At 47.7% G+C, this 25,842-nt stretch overlaps 1 protein-coding gene across 2 annotated transcripts in view; it reads left to right on the forward strand.

Moving 5' to 3' along the window:
* The window catches only part of MAEL (maelstrom spermatogenic transposon silencer), a 1,256,240-nt gene that overhangs the window by 907,682 nt on the left and 322,716 nt on the right, over window positions 1–25,842 (forward strand). For both annotated transcript variants that reach the window (XM_085621107.1, XM_085621108.1), the window contains one exon: window positions 11,911–11,973. In XM_085621107.1, coding sequence (XP_085477233.1) covers window positions 11,911–11,973 — 63 coding nt within the window. The remainder of the gene's footprint in view (window positions 1–11,910; window positions 11,974–25,842) is intronic.

A 25,842-nucleotide genomic window follows, 5' to 3' on the forward strand; every position in this document is an offset into this window, starting at 1 on the left:
TCTGAAAATTGAAGGCAGGTAGGAGGGTGCAAAGGCAACAATTTAACCACACTGAGCAGGCAGGAAGGGCCGTGGAAGCACAACAGACTATGGAGGGCAGTGGAAAGGGGGGCAGGGGCAACAAACCAACAATACAGGACTTGCAAGAGAGGCTGTTGGAGGGAAGATCTATTACGGGTCAAGGAAGCTAGGGGCGGTCCCCAGATCCCCGGGAGCCACCACAGAACTGAGCAGGAGAGTGAGTCAGGGACAAAAGGGGCACCTTAATTTGAGCCGGGGTGCCTAGGAACGCTTGCTCCAAAAATGAAGAAAACAGACATATGAGACATGGAATTGGAGGCAGAATACAATGGCAGTTTAATGAGAAGATGCAACTTCAAAGAAACCGCAGAATAGAGACATAAAGTACAAAAAACAGAATCCAGATAATCATACAGCTGTCATAATATTCTCTGTATCTCAATTAATGTACTGACAGAGAGAGAGAGAAAACACATCTATAAATGCATCATGAGAAACAAGTTACACCAAGGAAAATGTTACCTAGGAACACTCACGTTTACTCTTAGAGCAAGCATTCCTGCAATTACAATACAAAATCTTTTAAATGCAAAAGTAAAGAGAACAATGGTTAAACATAACATGACATTTCATATAGGTAAAATAGAATAAGATACTTCAAGCAAAGCAGAGCAAGACATTTTAAGCAAAGGAAGACAAGAGCTCCCAGCTCTTGGGGAAAACCTGCACTGCCTGTTAACCTACATACAGACGGCGAGGTAGTCCGTCGATATCTGTGGGTGCTCCCTTTTTATATCATTTTGTGGGCTCCTTTGCACGCTACATCTACCTACGTATGCTACCCAAAAGCTTCGACTGCAGATTTTACCAGACATTTCGTCATTTACCCACTTAATGCTGACAATGGACTGGGTGAAAAGGTCAGTCTCTCAGGCCAATCGCTTATCGTAAGTTCCATAGAGCAAGCAGAAAATAATGGGTATTGTACGGGAATTCAATATATTCATGTATAAAATCTCCTCAGTTCTCCTAACTTGACGCTCTGCGGTTGCCACTTCCTTAAAAGCGGGAAACCTGCCCAGGAAGCAAGTACCAGTCCAGGATGCAGCCTACTGTATGTCGACAGCTTCAGGGGGATGTTGAACTTTGATACCGAGCACGGAGCACTCGGGTAGGGTGGGGGCTACTAGTTTGGATCAGAAGGCCTCGCAGACCTGCCTTCAGACTGCTATACACTAAAATTGCAGAGCTATGGTCAATTTAACAAAGAGGCCTACATATTGAACAGAAGGGCCTACACAGGGGTTTTATGCTGGCTGAGTGGTAAGGATGTCTCAGGATAATTATATAGCAATACAGGACCCGCTGGTCAATTTAATACGGCCTACAAATGCAGCTGGCAGGGCAAGGACAAGGGTCTCATACTTCAGGTGTGGACAGAACGGGCCAGGGGCCCCCTGTGATACAAAATCTACCCTCCTTCAAGGCTGTGGCAATGTCATAGACCATTGTGGGCAGAAGGAAGAGGCAATGGTAGTACAACCATACATGCCAACAGACCCGATTCAGCCAGGAAACGTCCAATGTTTTTAAGCTCAAATGGGCTTTATTTGATCTGTCTCCTGTCTACAATATCCTCTTTTTCAATGTAACTCAAAGGGGAAAATCAATACCCCAGTTTTTTTTCAAAATCTCCCTCTTACCAAGTTCAAAATGTTCGCAAGTATGGTACATTGGATCATGGAAGGAAATGGGATAGGGACATGGACTTGGATAACAGAGGACAGGAGGGACATGGAGAGGTGCACCAAACTGACCCTGCAGGGCAGGCATCAGGGTTTGCAGCAGCACAATACACCACACAGGGCATGCAGGACGGGAGTGCAGCACAACAATCCATAGAAAGCAAGAGGGAGGGGACAGGACCATGCACATGGACAACATGGAACAGAGGGGCAAGAGGCAATGGTAGCTAGCTGACCATAATGGACAGACAGGAGAGAAAGCTGCAGCATAACAGACCATAAAGGGCAGGAGGGACGGATCAGGGGCATTACAATGGAACAGACAAGCCAGGAGGGAGGGAGTAGGGCTGGGGGCAAGGGGGCAGGGCAGGAGCAGCAAGATAGCCATGGAGGTCAGGCAGGATGGGCACTAGAAGCAAGACACACCATGAAGAGCAACAGTGAGACTGTGATGGCATACACACAGACCATGGAGGGAAGGTGGGAGGGGGTCAGGGGCAGCTAACTGACCACACAGGGAAGGTGGGAGGGGCCATGGCAGCACAGAAGACCATGCATGGCAAGTGGGAGGGTTAGTGGCAGCACAATGGCTATGATGGGCAAGAAGGAGGGTGGAGGGGCATGCACAAAGGACAATGGAGGATAGAAGGGAGGGTCAGGACCTGTGCACAGACAAGAAAGTTCAGGGGAAGGGACCTCACAACAGACCACACGGGGCAGGCAGGAGGAGCAGTTGCAGCACAACAGACCAGGGAGGGCAGAAGGGTGTGGCAGTACAATGGACCATGTAGGACAGGAGGAAGAGGATAGGGGCATGGCATGTGGACAGGCAGGGTGGAGGTGGCAGGGACAGGTTACAGTCATCTGACAATGCTAGGCAGGTGGGAGGGGAGTGGCAGCTCAACAGAACACTCAGAGTAGATAGGAGTGGCAGGTCCATGGGACATGGTGGGCAAAAAGGATGGAGCAGGGGCATGCACAAAGACATCGGAGGGCAGGGGGAAGGAGAATAGGGGCAGCAAGCTAAGCACAGAGTTTAAGCAGGAGGTCAATGATGGGGCATAGAATTGGGCAATGGAGGGCAGGAGGACTGGACTGGTACATCATACTAAATTGAGGGCAGTGGCAGCACATCAGACCATGCATGGCAGGAGGGAGGAGGCTAGTCCATGGATTCACACAACAGAGGATAGGGAGGAAGGGGATGGGGCAGCAAGCTAACTGTTCAGAGAAGGCGGGTATTAGGAACTTTATTGTTTTTAAAACATTGTGTCTGTGCGAACTACTTAAAATATGAACAAGTATGCAGCATAATCTCACTTTTATTCAGGAAGAAGAGGACGTTTGTGACTGTGACTCCGGGCTCACTTGGCAGAAACACCCCCTGACCCTCCACCCCCTATCGCAAAATGTAATGCCCGTGAAAAGGGTAGGTGAACACAGTGTTATATAGAACATAGTCCTGAGAGCACGATTGAAAATGAAAACTAGATATAGTGTATGGTATAAACTATGCACCAAAAAGTGTGATATAAGATGAACCGGGCGTGAAATATAATTTGCAATACATTGTGCGCAATGACAGATTCATTGGAGAGCGCGAGATAGCACAGGCACTAGCGCGTGCTATGCGATATGCGCCTTGGAGTGTAATATGCACAGGGCAGTGTTGTGTAACCTAACTAGTCTCTAAAGTTGTAATATAAAATATGTGCTGGGGAGTGTAACGTTGCATATGCACTGTGACAAATATATGGATCCCAGATTGTAATATGTATGGCATAGCACTGTGCGTTATAACATAGGCATCGAGAAAGGCACGTTAGATGGGGCAATATAACCCGTGCGAAGACAAGTGTGGCATGACATATTCACGGGGTGGTGTTACAGTGCACATGGGCTAGAGAGTGTCATAGCATATGCACTAGCTAGTGGAATACAACACAGAGGTGTGTGGCACTCGGCAGGCAATGGTGGGTGTAACACAGCATTGGGCTCTGTCAGGAGCACGCTGTGACTCTCCAGTGATGTTCGTCCCCTTTCCAGAGAGTAAAATAAAAAGTATTACACATCCGGCAGTGGATGTGTGTTTTATTAACCGTGAGGGGGGTTTCTTGCATAGTTTTGGTCGAATTTTTGTCGAATCCCCTTTGAATGGCTTGGTGTGCATGTGTATTAAATGTGCCCGTCAATAGCTACCCATGTTTGTATAAATAAACGACACGGGTGTCTACCAGGATTAGGCACGGTAGGGCATCAGACATGTCAGAGCTTCACTAGTGGTGTAAATACATTCCACGTGGATTCATTGCATGCATAGTCGCCTTTTAATGAATATCACGCAAATCATCATGGTGATAGGTACGTACGGTTTGTCCAGCATGTCCTAGGTGTGTCTATAAATATATATTTTTTAAAAATAATAAAAAACAGTGGCCGGCCCTGGGGATTGGGGTCAAAAAAATATAATTAGGAGACTGGCCCTGGGGGATGGGGTCATCAGGGCCAATAAATTAGAATAAGAAGGGGAACCAAACAGCCCCCCTTCTTAAAAAACTAAAATAAATAAAAGACTGGCATCGTGCCGGAGGCCATGCCACCTCCGTGCAGCACTCTGCAAACGCGCCCCCAACAGGCATCTCCAGTATGCGCCAGGGAGCTGCGCTGCAGCCAGGTGTTCTGGGGCCAAGCCCCTTTTTACACCTCTCTGCAACGCAGCTCTGTGGCGCTTACTGGAGGTACCTAGTGGTCTAGTTTGACGCTAGGGACCCTTAGGATTCAGGGGGACTCTCAACTTAGAACAGCCACAGGGCGCGTTTACACAGTGGTGAAGGGAGGGGACGGGGCCTGAGGTGACGTGTGCAAACACGCACTATGGCATGTTTTAAATTGGGGATATAATTTCCCTTCAATACTGAGGGCCCCTGGGGGCTAACTAGCCCACCAAGTGCTTCCAGTAAGCGCCACTGAGCTGCATTGCAGAGAGGTGGTCCAGGCCGTGCCACTTTTTACACCTCTCTGCAACGCAGCTCTGTGGCACTTACTGGAGGTACCTAGTGGGCTAGTTGGACCCTAGGGACCCTCAGGATTCAAATGAACTTAATCTCCCAACTAAAAATGGACACAGGGCGTGTTTACACAGTGGTGAAGGGAGGGGACGGGGCCTGAGTTAATGTGTGCAAAAACGCCCTGTGGCCTGTTTTAAGAGGTAGATTTAATCCCCATGCCCTATTATACACTAGGGGCTTACAGAGGAGGTCATGCTAATCACAGGGGGACCCCAACGCATAATGTTCCCTAGTGTATGTAGGTGTTTTCACTGTATTCTAAGTGTCTTTTAACATAGCACTGGCTCTAGGACTGGTTAGTCAGACTCAGTTACCACCAGTATCCGTCTGAAAAAGTTGAGGGTACAGGATGATTTTGCAACAAGGCTTCTTTCTGCTCTTCTTTTTGTTCTTTCTGCACGTTATCCTTCTTCCTGCACTTATCTTCGTATTTGAGGACTTCTGTTGCTTCTTTCTGCACTTCTTTTGTTTCTTTCTGTGCATTTTTTCTTCTTTCTTCACATGTCCTATCTCTGTAGGCATAGTTAGAAATTAGCATTTAAAAAACCTTTGAAATTCACTGAAAAAACCATGGGTTTCACACACGTTATAGTTAGGAATTAGCATTTAAAAAACCTTAGAAATTCAATGAAAAAACCAAAGGTTTCACACATGTTATAGTTAGCTGGACATTTCACTCGTAAAAAACCATTGAAATTCCCCCGTTATAGTTATTTCAGCTAACTATAACTCGCGCGCCCGCAATGCACTACTGATGACGTCACATATTACATCACTCATGACATGGTCACTGACATCACTCATGACATCACTGATGACATCTCAAATGACATCACTGATGACATCACTGATGACATCATCCAGTGATTGTGTGTTTTTATGAAAATTATATATTTTTTATATTTATGTATATCTCAAGGTCAAAGGAAGAATAAATGGGTATATAAGTGTCTAAATGGATACTTTTTTTTGGCATTTTTTTTGTGTAACTGACTGTTTAAGTGTATCATAGTGAATACATGGCTTACTGAGTAATCTTTAAATATTTAAATATCTGTATCAGTTTCTTACTTTGTGTATAAGTGGCTGCATGGGTTGGTGAGTAGCTACATGAGTGTCTATATAGGTTATTAGTTGGGTTTTTTTCACTATGAGTGTCTGAGTTTCTGTATGGTTCGGTGGGGGGTATTACTTAGTGCATAGGTGCATGAATGAGTGACTCACTGTTTGTATGTGTTGAATACAGCATGTGTGCAGGACTGTATGGGTGGATGAGTGTGTGCATGGGTGTGTTAGTGAGTGAATGACTGTCTCAATAGTGTCTTTATGAGTAACTACATATGTTTTAAACTAGTATATATGACACTTGGTGTATATAAGTGAGTATATGTGAGAGTGAGAGATTGGAAGAGTTCCTGTATGAATAAGTATGTGTTTCTATAAGTGATTGTTTAAAAGAGTAAGTATATGTAAGTTTCTGTAGAAGTAAGTGTGGTGGTGTGTGTATAACTGTATATGCAAGTAAATGGATGATTGATTCTTTATTAGCATGAGTGACTATGTGTGTGAGTTACTCTATGGATGAGTGGCATTGTGTAACGGTATGTACAGGTGTATGAGTACATATAATGAGTGAGTACATGTATGAGTGACTGTAGAGGACTGTTGGTGAATTACTGTATGTGTATGTGGTTCTTAGAATTACTGAATAGGTTGTTGTAACTGATATTGATATGTTCATTATTTTGAACATTTTAGTTTCTATTTTTGAATGTGTGTTTCAATGGTTATATTAGGGGGAGAGGAGGTCTGCTACTCTATCACAAGGATGATGTCATCAGTGATGTCATCAGTGATGTCATTTGAGATGTCATCAGTGATGTCATGAGTGATGTCAGTGACCATGTCATGAGTGATGTAATATGTGACGTCATCAGTAGTGCATTGCGGGCGCGCGAGTTATAGTTAGCTGAACTAACTAAAACGGGGGAATTTCAATGGTTTTTTACGAGTGAAATGTCCAGCTAACTATAACATGTGTGAAACCTTTGGTTTTTTCATTGAATATATATATATATATATATATATATATATATTTTTTTTTTTTTTTTTTTTTTAACTGCCAGCCGCAAGTAGCTAAATTTCTCAGGGCTCCAAGCCTGCGCTCCCTCATGGGGTCCTTACATCGCTGTGCCACGTTTTCAAGGGACTCAGTGTTACAAGGTCCAGGGGACCTCGAAACCCATGGTTAAGTGCTGTGAGGCCCAAAAGAGGGGGGCACGCTCCCCTGGGCCTCCCAGGCATTAAGAGAAGGGGCTTCAGCTCTTTGACAGGTGCTTTGGCTGAGCTTCTTACTGATATTCCAGTTCCATTGAGCAACTTAGTCGCCTCCCTCGAGCCATTTCAGGTCAACACGTTTAGATTTTATTTAAATTCGTTATCACCTTCTATTCTTGGCCCTTTCCTGCCCCCTCATGAATGAAATGCAAGTGTATTCTACAGAGCTCACGCACAAAACAAAGAATGATGTTGCATCACAATGGGCATTGCTCACCAAGGATGAAGGGAAAGGGAGTATAGCAGAGCATAATCAGGTGAGTTGATTATAAAATGGGTAACCCAAATGTTAGAAGTTGCGAGGAGAAGGGAGAGGTGATAGTAAAGTAGAAAAAAGAGATGGGCAGAATCAGCACAGTGGCTGGAGGAAAGGGAGGCGGGGAAGAGGTGGATAAAACAGGCAGAATCATTGAGAGAAGGGAAGAGCCTGGGAGAGAGCAGTGGCATAGCAAGGATGTCGTGGGCCCCAGTGCAAGGAAGAAAAAATGGCCCCTTTTGACTGTTGGGGTTGTATATTACAGCAATTATCAGGGCTCAGGCTCCTTATGGCGCTTGACTCTGATGCCACTGTACCTAATGGTAGATGCATCCCTGGAAGAGAGAAGAGATGAAAGGCATAGCATGTAAAAGAGAGGGGTGTTAGAAGGGCAGATCAGCTCAAAAAGGTAGGATTTGATAGTGCAGAAGGGGTGGGGGATATAAAGGAGGAGAACTGGTGAGGTAGGAGGCTGGGGGCAAAAAGGGGTGAAGAGGTGGTTGTAAGATGGGCAGAATCATTGAGAACGGGAAGAGGCGGAGAGAAGGTGAACTGTAGTGAATTGAGGCAAAAGGTAGCTATCAGAGGGGCAAAACCAGTAAAAGAAGGGACGAAGATTGAAGCCATAGATGTAAGAGGGGTAGAATGCACAAGATAAGGTAAGAGTCTGTGGGAGGGATGAGGCGGGGGGCGGGACAAGAGCAGAGTATCCTTTTTTACTGGGGTCCTGAATTCCAACAGACCGACTCTTGAAGCTTGTATGTCATCGGCCAATACACAGATCAAGAGGTGAATCTGTGTATTGGCCAGACACCCTAGTACCACTCAAGCCAGTCGCTAGCAGGCGGACCAAACCCACTGCACCATGGTTTTCAGAGGCACTCCAGGAAACTGAGATCCTGCAAAAGGTTAGAACGCATGTGGTGCAAAGAGTACAATGAACATCATAAATCCACGTACCTTGCAACATTGGACATATCACAAAGATTTTAGGCATGCCCATGCAAATTACTATGCCCTTCAAATTGAACTTTCGAAAAATTCAATTAGGGAACTCTTAGATAAGTCTCTAACCTCCTTGGAACGTACCACAGCCATAATTCCTCCTTCTCCACACCGCTGCGACCAGATTGCACAATACTTTTTAAAAAAGGTTGACAAAATCTCCTTTTCTGAGAGTGCTAGGACCTTTAAAATGTCTTTTTACCTGTACGCTACCTGATGCTCCGGGTAAGCTTCTTAATCTAAAACGTACCTCGGAGTCTGACTCGTGTGGCTTAATGCTTAAAGTTAAATCTGGATCTTCTTTAGCCCCCACATTTCCATGGGTTCTGGAACAGGGCAGAGTTGCCATTGCACTAGTGTAAATGGAGCTGCTTAAACTGTTTCGCTCCGACATAGTCCCGAAAGAGTGGAAACATGCATGGACATTCCTCTACTTAAAAAGCCAAATCTCGACCCACTACCGCTTGAGAATTTAGGACCAATCTCACTTCTACCCTACTTTGCTAAAATCGCAGAGAAATTTGTCAATCTGCAATTAACGCAATTTGTGGAGGAAAATGAACTCCTCTATGAGAGACAGTCTGGCTTTAGAGCGTCCTTTAGCACTGAATCAGTGCTACTTCTTGCATCGGACTCTAGCCGCAAAATCGCTGATGAAGGTCAAACGGCAGCTCTAGTCATGTTTGACCTGAGCTCTGTATTTGATATGGTCCCTCATGGTTTGCTGCTTGGCAGATTATATCCCGCAGGGGTAGGTGGCACTGCACTAGGCTGGCTGGTGAGCTTTCTGGAGCATCACACATTTCAAGTTACTCTTAAACCCCATGCCTTGACCACTCAACAGCTGAAACAGGGCGTGCCTCAGTGCACAGCTTTGAGCCCGACCCTTTTCAACCTATATATGCGACCGCAGGCAGACCGTTTGGACAAACATTGGGTACAGGAGGTGTCATATGCCGATGACATGCAGCTGTTCCTCACCGTGGCTCAGGACAACGGCCAATCGGCAGAGGACTTTGAGTTCTGCCTAAAGTTCATGGCAAACTGGATAACTATAGCTGCCTCAGACTAAACACCAATAAAATGTATATCTTAGTGATAGGGAAACAACCTTCCAAACGGTCCCAGAGTTGATGGCCAAGCACGTTAGGATCTTCACCCTCTCCAAGCCACAAAGTCAGAAATCTTGGATTTTGGTTCGACTAAAGATTATCCTTCTCCAACCAGATCTCTGCCCTCACAGGCACTTGTTACGGGATTTTAGAAAATGCTCAAAATAATTCTATGAGCTGTCCTGGAAACTGCCAAAAAGATAGCAGTCCAGGCTCTGGTTACATCCAGGTTATACTACTGTAATGCTCTCTATCTGGGAGCTTCGAAAAGGAGCATATACTTGCACCAATGGGTGTAAAAAGCAGCAGCCCGGATGGTGTTAAACATCACCACATATGCACCCACGGGACGAGCCCTGGATACTCTACATTGGCTCCCTATTCAGGAGAGGATCTCTTTCAAAGCCCTATGTTATGTCCTCAAAATACTACAGGGCAAGAGCCAGAAATATCTTCACCCTATGATACATTCCTTCCACCCTAATCGTTGTCTGAGATCTGCTGGAACTGGACAGGTTAGCATCCCAACATATAACACAACAAGCTTTGGTGGCACTTCAGGTACCTGGCTACCAAGCAGGGGAACTCTTTACCTCTGCATCTTAGATTGGGGACATCAGAAGCAGCTTTCAAGAAACATCTTAAAATTAGGCCATTTAAAAAAAAAATTAAAAAAAATCTCTCCCCCCCCTCTTGTTGTACTTCGTTCAGTTTTTCCCTAGGCTCTTGGCCTTGAAGGAATTCAGCACTGGGACATTCCGGAATGGAGTAACCATGCGCTTTAGAAGCTGCAATAATATAATAGTTTGGCGGGGAAGGTGGGTGTAAGAGGGGCAGAATCAACAGACGCTTCAGGAGGATGGTAAGGGAGATGTGAATGTAATTGCGGTAGAACCAGTATGACTAAGGGTAGTGAATATAAGCTAGGCAGAACCAGCTAGAGAACATAAGCAGAGTGGACAGGACAGAGAAGCAATTGTGAGGGGTGGATGGGAGAGCACAATCTCTAAAAGATGGTAAGAGGTTGGGGGTGGGAGACAGAAGGGGGAAGGCGTATATTGGATGGCCAGAAACAGCAATAGAAATTGAAAAGGTCGGTGAGAGAGGACAGAAAGAATCGGTCAGGGAGGTAGTGGTCAAAGAGGGGCAGAACTAGTCAGAGAAGGTAAGTGGAGAGAGGGAAGGAGAAAGAGGAGACATTATGCTACAGGGGCAGAACTAGAAAGAGCAGATAAAATAATAGGGGAATGGAAAATGGATAGTTGGGTTTAGGAGGACTGAACTAGTAGTAAAGATAAAAGGCTGGGTGGAGAGTTGAGTTGTGAAGAAATGAGGGAGGAAGGGTGATGTGGCTAAAAGACGGGCAGGAATAGCTAGAGAGGCTGGCTGGATAATTGAGAGGTAAAGATTAGAGCATCGAGAGGAAAGATGGATGAAAGTGACTGAACCAGAGACCGAAAGCAAGAGGCTGGGTGAGAGTTATTAGCACCTCATCCAGCCATTCTTTTTCCGTTTCAAATGATCAGATTTAGAGACGATGTTAATGGAGTCAAATACCAAAAAAATGTTCTATGTGACTAATAGTCCCCCTATCCTCCGCAAACATCTTACTATGTATCTGTGTGCCCAAAGTGCCCTGTGAACTGATATAGAATATAAGCCACCCTGCAAGACTTAAGTGTTGAGGCCCAGGGAAAGGGGCCAGGCTCAGATAGGCAAGGAGACGGAAAACCCAAATTTGACCAATGGCCCTGTGGCTGGGTAAACTGGCCCCTGGCCTGGACTGGCTTGCTTACTGGTGCTCAACTCCAGAGGCTGCCTCAGACTTTGGGTTGGTGTGTACAAAGTAAGTTTGATGGTGACTATACACAAATTCCTCCAACTCATTGTCATTTGCACGATAACAATGGGCTGGCCTGGACAGGCAGAGAACGGGTGCACCTTCTCCTAAAACAAAGAATCCAAAAACTCAGGGAGCGGCAAGAGAATTAATTGTCGATTGATGTTACTTCCTGTGATGTCACTGCTTCTGATGTCACTTGCTGTGAGGTTACATTTTATGTGAATTATAGTAGTCCCATATGTTCCTGTTCTGTCCGGATCCCCAGAATTCTTTGGACTGGCCCTGCTTACACGGGTCACTCCTAAATAGCTTCTTTGTTGTGGTTTTCATGTAATTAACCAATTCTCTCATTGGTCATTTGTTGCTTCCATATTACTTTAATACTTTTTTTGACTAGTACATCTGTGTGGTTCCTTTAATGCACTGTTGCTCAAGAGGGAGATTCAGATGTGCTCACTGAAGTTCAGCAACTTTTATACTTGTCATATGACTATATCAAGCTCTTGTATTACTTTCTCTACAGGTGCAAATGGCATGAAGAGAATGATGTTTTATTCTGTGCATTGGCATCTTGTAAAAAGATTGCGTAAGTTTAGCCCTTTTTTATTTCTTATTTGATTTATTCATTTAAAATGTCAGTTTTCGTGCACAATTTGTTAGAAATCACCTAATCATTCTAAAACTGGTAACTATGGTTTTATTAGCTTTTTTCATCAATGGGACTAGCTGTCATTCTTAGGTTGATCTAGAGACTGCTTAAAATGTATCGCCAACCTGTTGAAGTCTCAAAAGTACAAGAGTACATCATATTTTCAATAATTAAAATATAAACAGAAAGAGGCTTTGGGTCTTCCTTGCTCGGCCATTGCTATGCAGAAGTTTTATTCTCATGTGATTTCAGCCCCCAGGTAAGCATGTTTATTGGGGGCATGATGGTTGACAAGGATGTTAGGCACCCGAGGTAAAGAGATATCTGATAAGAGACTTTTAGCCACAGATTCCTCATCTTAGAATTATTCCCAGGCGTCAGACTGGATCCAGAATAATTTTGAGCATTACCTCTGCGTGCTGGTAGGTGGCATCGTTCAGCTTCGCGTGTTGTTGTCCGTGCCGGAAGTGACTTGCGCGGTGCCTGTATAGGTGTAACCGCAGCACGCTGACGTCAGTTCTTTTCTTTCCGTGCCTGTCAGTGCATATCTGGAAGAGCTACCCCTACTCCATTTTTGACTAACTTTTTTCAATGTTTTGTTTTGAAATTTTCTCCACCTGGTGTGGCAGGTATGTTATATAAGAAGCCCGGTTTTAAGCCCTGTGGTGCCTGTCACCAATCGAGGTCAGTGACAGAGCTTGTGTGCCACTGATACCTTGAGCTTCACCATGACCTGAAGGCCTGATCCGATTGCTGCGCCATTTACCCAAAGGCCTTGAGGGAACAATCACTGAAGCTCCCGGCATCTCGTTATGTGGCAATCCAGTTCACAGTCAACAGTCGTCTCCCCCCCCCCCCCCCCCCCCCCCCCCCCCCCTTCCCGGAGTAGTCCGAGTCCGTAAAGCTTGTCGCACTCGTTTGTTGGGACATGCAGGTAAGCCCTGCCCTAAGAGGAAAGTCAAAGCATCATTTCCATGGCTCCTTGTCACACACTATCTGCCTTTCGTGGCCACGGAAGGGGCTTCTAGCTGTGTCCTTACCCGCCCAGCCACCGCTGCACTGAAGTTTCCCACACTCTGCGTGGACATGGAACCTGTAGGTCAGGTAGCCAGAGGGTGGGTCAGTCCATGATTCTCTCCCCCGCAAGCAGCAGCCTCCAAACCCACCTAGTCTGCCCGTCTACGATCATGGGCACTCAGTGGGCAGCAGAATTCTTGATCACCTTCCCTACTGGCAAGTCCATAACATCGGACAGGTGGATTTTGCAGATTGTCTGTAGGGGCTTGTACCTCCCTGTCCAGACTATCCATCCCTCCATATTACCTACTTACAACAGTTTGACGGTGGATCACCTAACCCTTCTCTGCCATGAAGGGATGGCTCTTTTGCTCAAATGAGCCATAGAGAGTGTGCCAATTCCAGAAGTATGTCGTGGTTGCTATTCCCACTACTTTCTGGTGCCCAAGAAGGACGGCAGCCTTCGTCCTATCCTTGCCCTGTGGACACTCAATTTCTTCCTCAAAAAGGGGAAGTTCAAAATGCTCACTCTTGCTCAGGTCCTGTCTGCCCTGGACCCAGGAGACTGGATGGTAATGTTGAACTTGCAGGATGCATATTTCCATATTCCTGTCCAGCCTTCCCACAGGTGTTACCTGCACTTCATAGTGGGACACTAGTACTTTCAGTTCACTGCTCCCCTTTGGCCTCACTAGTGCCCATCAGGAGTTCACCAAGGTGATGGTGGTAGTTGCAGCTCATCTGTGGAGTTGAGGGGTGCTAGTCTTCACCCTATCTTGATGACTGGCTGTTGTCTCCTACCTTCAGAATACGGCGGACCTCCTGCATATGCTAGAATTCACTATCAATATGCCGAAGTCATACCTGACCCCCTCTCAGATGCTCCCTTTCATTGGGGCTGTTCTGGACACAGTGTAGTTATCCAGTATTAGGGGTGTCTTTCATAGATTCACATGCCTGAATCATTCCCCGTCGTCGAGACGGGAGCCTCCGGTACATAAAAAAGTAATGTCCTATAGACATACATAGAGAAAAATAGGCCTAAGGGCCTCCCCTTAGTGGCCTATCCTTGTCCTTATGTAAAAAGGACCAAACTCTCAGAGCCAGCCAATCAGCCATCACCTCCCTCTAGAACCTTCCTGACAGGAGCCTCAGTCCCTCAGATTTTCTACCGCACGTTGTGCTAGGGAGTCTCCAGCCTGAGTTCCCCTCAGGATTTCTTCAAAACCAACTTGTTCACTTTTAATAGTGACTTATTTCTTCAAGGACTTGAACAGAGATTGCTTCAAGCCACTTATCACTGCAGTGAGTGATTTATTTCTTCTAAATTCTGGAATGTCTGAATCCCAGAAGAAAGCCCTTTTCAGGGCCTGCTCTTAATGTGGGAAGAAAAGGCTACATGTGGACGACAAGCATGACCTCTGCCTATATTGCCTTTATCCTGACCACGTACCTAAGGACTGTAAGATATGTAGGTCTTTCCCACACAAGACCTTGAGGGACAGAGAAGGTCGTCTGCTCATCTGGCTGGACAGGCTTAAGGACAGGGAGAGTGTGGTATCCTCAGAGGGAAGCTTTTCAAGGACCTCTGAAGTCTCCCTGAAGAGGCCAAGAGTGGCGTCTCCTGGCCCCTCAGACACTCCTCCTATGAAGGCACACAAGAAGTCTTCAGAGGCAAGATCTTCAAAATCTTCAGTGTGAGAAGTTGGCCTGATGTATGATGTCACTAGTTCTAGTGTACACCTTATATCAGTCCAAATACCCTTATGGTGATTGGTTGTAAAGTCAACCTTATAGACCAGCTATCCTAGTGGTAGCATGGACAAGAGCAGTCTTAGGCTAAACTCTGAATGGCATGTGAAGCCAGCTGTGATACCATATATAATCCCTTGAATACCAAATGAAAGGACACCACAACAGATATATATATAAAATAAAGTGTATTTATTCTAGTCAAACCCTCTGCACTCTAGAGGTAAGTACAACACAGTCTTATTTATGCATACATTAAGTCACACAGGTAAGTAATACAGTTAGGCCCTAGGGGCCACGCAAACCATATACTAAGTAAGTGGTATAAGGACCACTGTCACGGAATTAGGATAGGCCTAGGCAATCGCTGGGGCTACACTACACTAGCAACAGTTAGGAAGTGGGAGGCCCACGGGATTCAGGTGCAGAGTGGAAACACTCACGCGTAATGCGTATAATCGATAGAAATAGTACAGTTTTGAATTAAATAGATTTAGGACACTTCCGGAGTAGCTAGGAAGTCGAGACTGGAAAACTTGACACTAGGATAGTCACTACCCTGATGAGCACCGGAGTACCCAAGTTACCTAGCCCACAGGCTGCGGGTGCATAGGTGTGAAGTTGCGTCGGGTTTCGTCGTCGACTCCTATGGATGCCTGAAGAAAGATGCTGACAGGCAGTCAGTAAAGAGTGTCCGGTGGATCCCAAGGCTGGGATCAGGAAGAAAGGATACCTGCAAGCAGAGGGGACAGAGTCAAGGTCACTAGCCAGTGACCACGTGGAACCAGGAAGGAACCAGGCGATGTCGTGAAGATTGCAGGTGAAGGTGAAGCTTGTCGCTGCAGCCACGAGGACCAGGGAACGTCGAGGACGACCAGGACCAGGAGGCGAGCTGTCCCACGAAGGCTCTTGCTGTCGGCGGCGTCGAAGTTGGACTAGGACTCACCAAGCCTTGGCAAGCGGAACCCACGAAGAACGGAGGACTTGCTTCTGGTGCAGACCAGGAAGGTCTGGGGTGCTTCTCTTTTTTTCAAAGAAGCGGGAGCCAGTCTGGAGGAGCCAAACCAGCGCTGAAGATTGCAGGGTGCGTCGTCTCAAAGGCCACTAGCCAGCGGGCAAGCAACCGGACAGACGCGGCAAGCAGGAAAATGCAGAAGGGCCCCACGCAGGACTCGTGGAGTGTGGGGGACTGATCTTCGGTGCAGATAGTGCTTGGGGTTTGGGCTTCTCAATCCCCGGTGCACAACTTTGAGGGTGCCTCAGAAGCTGCGCTTCAAGATACTAGCCACTTTTCCCAGGTAGCCGGTCCCACGTCTCTCGTCGCCTCCACGGATCTCAGCACGGCTGTGGATGTGGATCAGGATCGGAGAAGTCTGGAAGTCAAGGCTCTGGTCGGGCTCTGTAGTCGGTCCCTCGTAGAACTTTAGCAAAGCAAAGGGTAGTCTCTTGATGGTGCCTGTTTGCACAGGCTAGCCACTCCTTGGCCACAAGGGAGATTCTTCAGTCTTCTTCTTATGTCGAAGGTCCAGAGTTTCTGTTCAAGTTGCAGGTTAAGGATAATCTAAAGTCTTGAGGCCCAACTCCCACTCTTATACTAATCTGGGGGGCTGGGATACCTGCATCGTCACGCCTTATCTGTGGGACCTGGCAGGGGGGTGGTTACACCCCCTTCCCTTTGTCCAGTTTCGCACCAGGACTGGGGCTGGAGTTCCCCAGCACCTGTTTGAACTGGACTATGCACGGGACACCTTGTGTGCCCCAGGCATGTCTCATTCTATTCATCCCTCCCTGCCCCAATACACTAAGGCCTGTCTGGGGTGGTGCTAGCACCTCCCAAGGCAGGAAACCTATTGTCCAAGCCTCCCTTGCCGGGATCACTCCCAGCGGCAGGAGGTCAGACTCGTGTCTGTGGCAGCAGCATCCATTTTGTGATGCTGGGGCTCTGGTTAACTTTAACCGGGTAAGTAGGTTACAACATGTCTTCTCCCTCTAGAAGGGAGCGATAATATCCTCATCCCCAGAAATGGGATGGGGGTATTATTCCAAAGTGTTAGACACCTTACACGACATGTTTTGATAAAGCCAAACCATAGTTACCATAACCGTTTAAGATTATAAGGCACTTTAAGAGTATATGGTAGGCTATATCATAGAACAGCTATAAGGACATGGTTCCGAAAGCTGCAGACAGGCTCAGCTCATGCTAGAGCACCATCTCACATGTTACCAAGCACTCTGCCTCCAGGATTGTTAAGGCCTGCCATAGGAGTGGCTGATAGGTACACATGTGTCTATATGTAAGTTAGGTATAGGAATACTACACCTAAGCAAGGGGTGATTACACGACCTTGCCTCAGCTGAGTGATCAGCCAGTTGTGTCATAATGGAAGGCCAGGCCAGGGGTGGCATAATACATGCTGGAGCCCCTGGTAGGCCTAGGGTACACCTATGCCCTGGGTACCTAGGGTACACTGTACAGGGGCCAATAAGGTGATCCTATTCCAATGGGTTATGCACCTAAAGTACATAGTATCAATTTAGAGAGAGAACAGCAGGGCTGTGGGTCTGGTTAGCAGGCCCACAGCCACATCTAAGTCGAAAACCAGTAAAGCAAAAGCAAAAAGTGGGGGTAAACATAGAAAGCAGACCCTACTCTCCTACACAACCCCCCCCCCCCCCCCCCCCAAACTTAGGGACATTAAACTAACCTTGACCAGTTGAGTCTTCATGTTCTAAGTGGAAATATCTGGAGAGTCCATCTGCATTGGCATGGTCAGTCCCAGGTCTATGTTCCACTGTGAAGTCCATCCCCTGTAGGGAAATGGACCACCTAAGAAGTTTGGGATTTTCACCCTTCATCTGATTTAGCCACAAGAGGGGCTTATGGTCTGTCTGAATCTTGAAGTGAGTGCCAAACAAGTATGGCCTCAGCTTCTTCAGGGCCCAAACCACAGCAAAGGCCTCCCTCTCAATAGCTGACCAACGTTTCTCTCTAGGGGTCAGCCTTCTACTTATAAAAGCAATGGGCTGGTCTTGACCATCTACATTCAGTTGTGAAAGAACAGCTCCCACACCTAACTCAGAAGCATCTGTCTGGACAATGAACTCTTTGGAGTAGTCTGGACTTTTCAGAATAGGTGCACTGCACATGGCCTGCTTCAGGTCATCAAATGCTTTTTGACAGCTTACTGTCCACTGAACTTTCTTTGGCCAGTTCTTGGAGGTCAAGTCATTAAGTGGTGTCACAATGGACCCATAGTTCTTAACAAACTTTCTGTAGTACCCAGTCAGGCCCAAGAAAGCTCTGACCTGAGTCTGGGTAGTTGGAGGAGTCCAGTCCTTTATGGTCTGGATCTTGCTCTCCAGTGGTTGAACCTGACCCCCACCAACTAGGTGGCCCAGGTATACAACCTTGCTCTGCCCTATCTGGCACTTAGTGGCCTTGATAGTGAGGCCTGCCTTTTGCAGGGCCTCTAAAACATTCCTCAGGTGGACCAGGTGATCCTCCCAGGTGGAGCTAAAGACAGCAATATCACCAAGATAAGCTGCACAATAATCATCCAACCCAGTAAGGACTTGATTCACCAACCTTTGGAAAGTGGCAGGTGCATTCTTCAAACCAAAGAGCATTACCACAAATCGATAATGTCCTCCTGGGGTCGAGAAAGCAGTTTTGGCCTTTGCATTCTCAGCTAGTCTGATTTGCCAGTAGCCTGCTGTCAGGTCAAATGTGCTCAAAAACTTAGCAGCTACCAGTCTGTCAATGAGCTCATCTGCCCTAGGTATTGGGTGGGCATCTGTCCTAGTGACAGCATTGAGACCTCTGTAATCCACGCAAAACCTCATCTCTCTCTTACCATCTTGGGTGTGAGGTTTTGGCACAAGAACTACAGGACTAGCCCAAGGGCTCTCTGAAGGTTCAATGACTCCCAGCTCCAACATCTTTTGTACCTCAACTTTTATGCAGTCCCTGACATGGTCAGGTTGCCTGTAGATTTTACTCTTTACAGGCAGACTGTCACCAGTGTCCACCTCATGGGTGCACCAGTTTGTCTGACTTGGGGTCAGAGAGAACATATGTCTGTAGGATTGCAGAACCTGTCTGCAGTCCTGTTGCTGATGGACAGTGAGGCTGTCAGAAAAGACCACACCATCAACTGAGCCATCATCAGGGTTCTGAGTCAACAGGTCTGGGAGAGGGTCACTCTCTTCCTCCTGCCCCTCATCTGTAGCCATGAGTAAGCCCATGTCTGCCCTGTCAACATATGCCTTTAATCTGTTGACATGAAGCACCCTGTGGGGGCTTCTGGGAGTCCCAAGGTCCACCAAGTAGGTGACTTCTCCCTTTTTCTCAACAATAGTGTGGGGTCCAGACCATTTGTCTTGGAGTGCTGCTGGGGCCACTGGCTCCAACACCCACACTTTCTGCCCTGGCTGGTAAACAGTCAGCACAGCCTTTTGGTCATGCCAAGCTTTTTGGAGTTCTTGGCTTGCCTCAAGGTTTTTAGAAGCCTTCTTCATATACTCTGCCATCCTGGAGCGGAGACCAAGTACATAATCCACTATGTCAAGTTTGGGTTGTCTGAGAGGTCTCTCCCATCCTTCCTTCACCAAACATAGGGGTCCTCTTGCAGGATGCCCAAACAAAAGCTCAAAAGGGCTGTAGCCAACCCCCTTTTGTGGGACCTCTCTGTAAGCAAACAGAAGGCAGGGTAAAAGGATGTCCCATCTTCGCCTAAGCTTGTCTGGTAACCCTTTTATCATTCTCTTTAGGGTCTTGTTGAATCTCTCAACAAGCCCATTGCACTGTGGGTGATAGGGTGTGGTGAACTTGTAGTTTACACCACACTCCTTCCACATTGCAGTCAAGTATCCTGACATGAAGTTGGCACCTCTGTCAGAAATGACCTCCTTTGGAAAGCCCACTCTGGAGAATACTCCAAGCAGGGCCCTTGCCACAGCAGGAGCTGTTGTGGTCCTCAGGGGAATAGCTTCTGGATACCTGGTGGCATGGTCCACTATCACCAGTATGAATCTGTGCCCAGATGCTGTTTTTGGGTCCATTGGTCCTACAATATCTATGCCCACTCTTTCAAAGGGAACCCCCACCACAGGTAGTGGTATGAGGGGGGCCTTTGTGGTGCCACCTGATTTGCCACTGGCTTGGCAGGTGACACAGGAGCAACAAAACTCCTTAGTATCTTCTGACATATGGGGCCAGTGAAAGTGAGGGACAAGCCTGTCCCAAGTCTTGTTCTGGCCTAAATGTCCTGCAAGGGGAATATCATGGGCCAAGGTAAGAAGGAAGCCTCTGAACTTCAGTGGTATGACCAACCTCCTGGATGCACCAGGCTTGGGGTCTCTAGCCTCTGAGTACAGTAGCCCTTCATCCCAATACACTCTATGGGTACCTTGAGCATTCCCTGCAGCCTCAGCAGCAGCCAGCTGTCTGAGGGGTTCAAGAGAGGGGCAGTCTAATTGAGCCTGCCTCAGATCTGCCCTTGAAGGTCCCCCTGTCCCAAGAAACTCAACCTGATCAGGTTCAAGTTCTTCTAGGACAGTTCCTTCAGGGCTCTCAGAATCATCCTCCTGGGAGGGCTGATCCACCACCTGAGGCAGGGGGGAAGGCACAGCCTTAACCCTACTGCTCTTTCTCTTGGGTTGTGACTGGCCCATAGTTTCAGGATCCAGCACTTGTTCAGTGGTGCACTTTTTGGCCTGTGACCTGGTCACAGCAAGGACATGTGCATCTATCCCCAGCATTTCTGCATGGGTCCTATACTCCACTTCAGACCACACTGAAGTTTCAAGATCATTGCCCAGTAAACACTCTACAGGAAGGTCTGAACTAACAACAACTTTCTTGAGGCCAGTTACCCCTCCCCAGGAGAAGTTAACAATAGCCACACTATGGGAGGTAGTGGCATTGCTAGCGTTGGTCACTAGGTAATTCTCACCTAGTATGATCTGTCCAGGGTCCACAAAGGCAGGTGTCACCATTGTGACACTAGCCCCAGTGTCCCTGTAGGCCTGAGCCATTCTTTGGTTGATAAAATGAGTCTGTCTGTACTTGCCCAGGTTACTGGGGCCTACAGTAGAGGACAAAGCTAAGTCCCAATCACAGATCAGAACAGCCTGAGTAGGTATTCTGACTAGGCCAGAATCCTCCTCAGTTCCCAGGGTTAACCCTACTACACCCTTTTGCTGGGAACCACCACTTACAGCTGGACTAGGGGGTACAGTTGCCTTAGGGGCAATGGTGGCTGGGGGCTTATCCTTTTTGGTGCACTCACTAAACCAATGTGAGTTGGACTTACAATAGTTGCACCATGGTTTCTTTTGGCCATCTTTCTTTTTATCCTTTTTGGGACCACCCTCCCCCTGAGCCTTTTGGGGGCCTGGTGAAGACTTCTGGTCTTTTTGTTTCTGATCATTACCCTTCTGGTCTGCCTTTTTCTGATCACCGCCCTGGTTCTGGTTTTTCTGCTTAACTCTAGTCCTGACCCATCTATCTGCCTTCTTTCCCAATTCTTGGGGAGAAGTCAGATCAGAATCAATCAGGTGTTGATGCAGTAGCTGGTTTTGACAGTTGTTAAGGATTTGTTATCCAGTATTAGGGTATCTTTCATAGATTCACATGCCTGAATCATTCCCCGTCGTCGGGAATGGGAGTCACCGGTAAATAACAAAGTAATGTCCAGAAGACATAAAACAGCCATAGGCCTCAGAGGCCTTCGCTTAGTAAGCTATCCACGTCCTTATGTAAAAAAGGACCAGATTTTGGCCAGAGCCAATCAGCTAACACCACCCTCTAGAACCTTCCTGGTAGGAGCTCTAGTCCCTCAGATTTTCTACCGCACGTCGTGCTAAGGGAGTCTCCACTGAGCTCTGCTCATTTCCTTGGATTTAACAGTATTTCTTCTCAACTTTCTGGATTTTCAGCATGGCTGATACACCTAAGAAGGGTTTATTCAGGCCCTGCGCCTCTTGCGGAAAGAAGAGGCTACATATCGACGACCAACACAAGGACTGCTTGTATTGCCTCTATCCCAGTCACAGTTCTAAGGACTGCAAGGTATGTCGGACTTTCTCTTCTAAGACCTTGAAAGACCGAGAGGGGCGCCTTTTAATCTGGCTGCAAAGGCTAAAGGACAAGGAGTCTGTGGTGTCCTCTGAGGAGAGTGAGAGTTCCTCAGTTGCATCTCACTCTTCACGTAAAAGACCAAGGGTGGCATCGCCGGGCCCTTCGTTGCAGCCACCTCAAAAGAAGACGCAGAAAAAGTCTTCAGAGGTCCAGGATTCGCCTGTTCCAGGGAGCTCGTCTCCTAAGGTGATGCCCCACACCTTCAAAAAGCCTATTGCCACCTCGTCGACGACAACAATGTCGACAGTAGCGTCGACGAGAAAATCTCCTTCGACAGCGATTTCAGTTACATCGTCGACGACGACTCTTATTGACGATGACATCCCATTCCATGTCCTCGACGACGACAACTCCATCGTCGACGGCAGGCAAGACAATCTCGTCGACGTTAGCCATCAAAAAGTCGTCGTCGAGTAAGCTGTCGACGGGAGGGTCGACGATGACACCGTCGACGAGAGCTCCATCGCCGACAACAACATCGTCGACGACGACTCCGTCGACGAAGCTGCCAACGACGAAGACACCGTCGACGACGAGGGTACCGTCGACGAGAATATCACCGTCGACGAGGAAACCGTCTTCATCGTCCTCGTCGCTGACGACGACCCCGACGACGATCCCGTCGACGACATTGATACCTGTAAGGTCGGTTACAGCTATACCATCGAGCCCCTTGAGGGGTATGGACACGGAAGACCAGAGTACATTTGTGCATGTACAAATAACCAATCGTGCATTAACTCCGGCCCTCACTGCACCCAGTAAGGTCCCAACCTTGCCTCCCACTCGCCTCTTTGAAGAGGAGGATTCGGACGACGCTAGTCTCTTTCCTGCGGCGCCTAGTCCATCACAGCTCCATGTAAAGTACCAGGATGTCTCGGATTACGAAGACAATCCCTAGGATTATGAGGAGGTTCCTCATCAAGAATACATGCCTCCTCCACCTTCCATGGTGTGTCTCCCGGCATCCTTGGTCACAGACCTTCAGTTCTTAATAACGGACTATAAGCAGCGTTTTCAGACTCCAGCACCTCCACCGATGCCTGGGTGGCCTTCCAATCCACGGCCACGACCGCCTCCACTACTTTTGGAGAGGACGGCACCTCCGCCTCGGCCCACCACGGACGACGAGGAGGAGGAACCTGAGGAAGGAGAACTCCAGGACGTCCAATCCCAACAAGATGAATGGGACGATTACATCCTTCCGGGTCCTGTTTCGCCTGTCCCTACCACAGCCGACTCACCGCCCGACGACATCGGCGGTTTCCACAACATCATTGAAAGAGCGGCCCAGCGCTTCCAGATCCCGATGCCTTCGCATCAACAAGACTGTTTCTTATATGACTTTAAGGAACCCTTCAAGAAGTCCGTCCGGGCAATTCCGATAATTGATTATATTTGGGACCAGGGCATAAAAAAAATGCAGAACCCTTCATCAGTACCACCGGTTCTACCACGCCTGGACAAGAAATATAAAGCTCCGGACACTGCTCCGGTTTGTCTTACAGGCCATCCAAAGCCAGACTCGGTTATCACTCAGGCTGCGCAGAGGAGGTCAAACAACCCAGCTGCGCTGTTGACAGCTCCGCCGGATAAAGAAGGACGACGTATGGATAACATAGGGAAACGTTTCTCCTCTATGTCAGCCTTGACAGTGCGTGCCTCCAACGCTACTGCACTATTGGGACGGTACAACCGACAAATGTGGGCGGACATTGCCCCATATCTAGCGGATTTGCCTTCTGACTTAAAGGAAGAGGCAAGGAAGATTCTGTTGGAGGGTGAACGATCTGCCACGGAACTGATAGACTGTGCAATGGATATTGCTTCCACAGGTTTTAGACAGCTGGCTGGTGCGGCTGTTCTCTGGCGCCAGGGTTGGCTCAAGGCAACTTCTTTCAGGCCGGAGGTCCAGACAAAAGTCCTGGACATGCCTTATGATGGCCAGCTTCTATTCGGTTCTCTTATTGACGAGGCATTGCAAGGTATCAAAAAAGATACAGATACTGCCAGAGCCCTGGGGTCTCTGCAATCTTGGAACCCTTCCTTTCGTGGGTCAAGAGGAAGAGGTCAGACTTCCTCCAGAGGAGACTTTCAACAGCGTTCCTCTTTCTCCTCTTCCCAGCAGTACCGTCCACAATCTCAGCAGCGACAGCAGTCTTACCACAAAACTTCCTTTCGTAACAGAGGAGGAAGACAGAAGGGTGCCGCGCGGCGGCAATGACTTCCAGATGCAGCCGGTCTCAAACTTGTCTCCACCCTACAAGATTGGCGGAAAAATCTCCCATTTTCTCAAAAATTGGCAAACGATAACTACGGACCGATGGGTCCTCCAATTAATACAATTCGGCCATTCCCTGGAATTCATACAAATTCCTCATCAAACTCCTCCCCGCCAAAGGACTCACAAAAACCTGCGCCCATTACTCCAAGAAATAAAGATTATGCTTCTAAAGGGAGCTATAGAGAAAGTTCCCCTAAGCCAACGAGGGAGAGGGTTCTACTCCCATTTCTTTCTCATCCGAAAGAAAGAGAAAAAATGGAGACCCATATTGGACCTCAGAAATCTGAACAAATTTCTGAAAAAACAGTCATTTCGAATGGTTACCATACAGGAGGTTTTGCATCTACTCAACGCAAACGACTACATGGTGTCGGTGGACCTTCAAGACGCCTATTTTCATGTCCCAATACACCGCAACCACAAGAAGTTCCTGCGTTTCATGGTGGCGGGCAGGCATTACCAGTTTCGGGTTCTGCCATTTGGGCTCAAATCGGCGCCACGCATTTTCACCAAATGCCTAGCACCAGTGGCGGCGTACCTACGCCGTTTCCACCACCAAGTCTTCCCGTATTTAGACGACTGGCTTATCAAGTCCCCATCTCAAGAAGGCGTGATAAGATCTTCCAACGCTTGTCTGACACTCTTCGAGTCACTAGGGCTCACTCTCAACCATGACAAATCTGTCCTGCAACCATCCCAATGCATGCAATTTTTGGGAGCTACACTAGACACCATCCACAGGAAAGCATTCCCGTCACAGGAACGCCAGGACAAACTTCAATCTCTGGCACTCCAGGTAATGACAAGAAAGACGCTGTCGGTGCGCCTCTTCAAATCCCTCCTTGGGATGATGTCCTCCTGCATTCTATTAATCCCACATTGCCGCTTACGGATGCGACCCCTACAAGAGGCTCTGTCGAGCCAGTGGATCCAGTGTACAGGGTCTTTCGACGACGTCATCCAAGTAACCCCGGCGATCAAACAGGCTCTGCAATGGTGGGTTTGCCCCAAGAACCTTTCGCAAGGCTTGCCTTTCTTGCTTCCTGCTACTCCTCATATTATCACCACGGACGCTTCCTTAGAAGGCTGGGGAGCTTTCCTTCAGGAGCTACAGATAAGCGGAAAGTGGTCCCCTTTGGAGAAAATGCTTCATATCAACCTTTTAGAGCTCCGAGCAGTCTACCTAGCTCTAGTGGCTTTCCTCCCGAGGATAAAGAACTCAGTAGTGCTTGTCCGGACAGACAACACCACGACAATGCACTACCTAAACAAGCAGGGAGGGACTCGTTCACTGACGCTTTCGCGCGAATCGCAGAAAATCTGGAACTGGCTGCTCCACCACAACATCTCTCTCCGAGCAGATTATGTTCCAGGCACCCACAACGTGTTGGCAGATTATCTAAGCAGGAGGCAGGCAGCGTGCCAGGAGTGGGAACTGGATCAGCAGGTCCTCGACAATATCTTCGCCCAATGGGGCACACCTCGGCTGGACTTATTCGCCACCCAACGCAACGCCAAATGCCAACACTTTGCAAGCTGGCATCCCCAACCAGGATCCCTGGGGAATGCCTTTTCGATAGCATGGTGCAACGTCTTTGCATACGCCTTT

The sequence above is a fragment of the Triturus cristatus genome, chromosome 8 (assembly GCF_964204655.1).
Source record: "Triturus cristatus chromosome 8, aTriCri1.1, whole genome shotgun sequence".
NCBI lineage: Eukaryota > Metazoa > Chordata > Amphibia > Caudata > Salamandridae > Triturus > Triturus cristatus.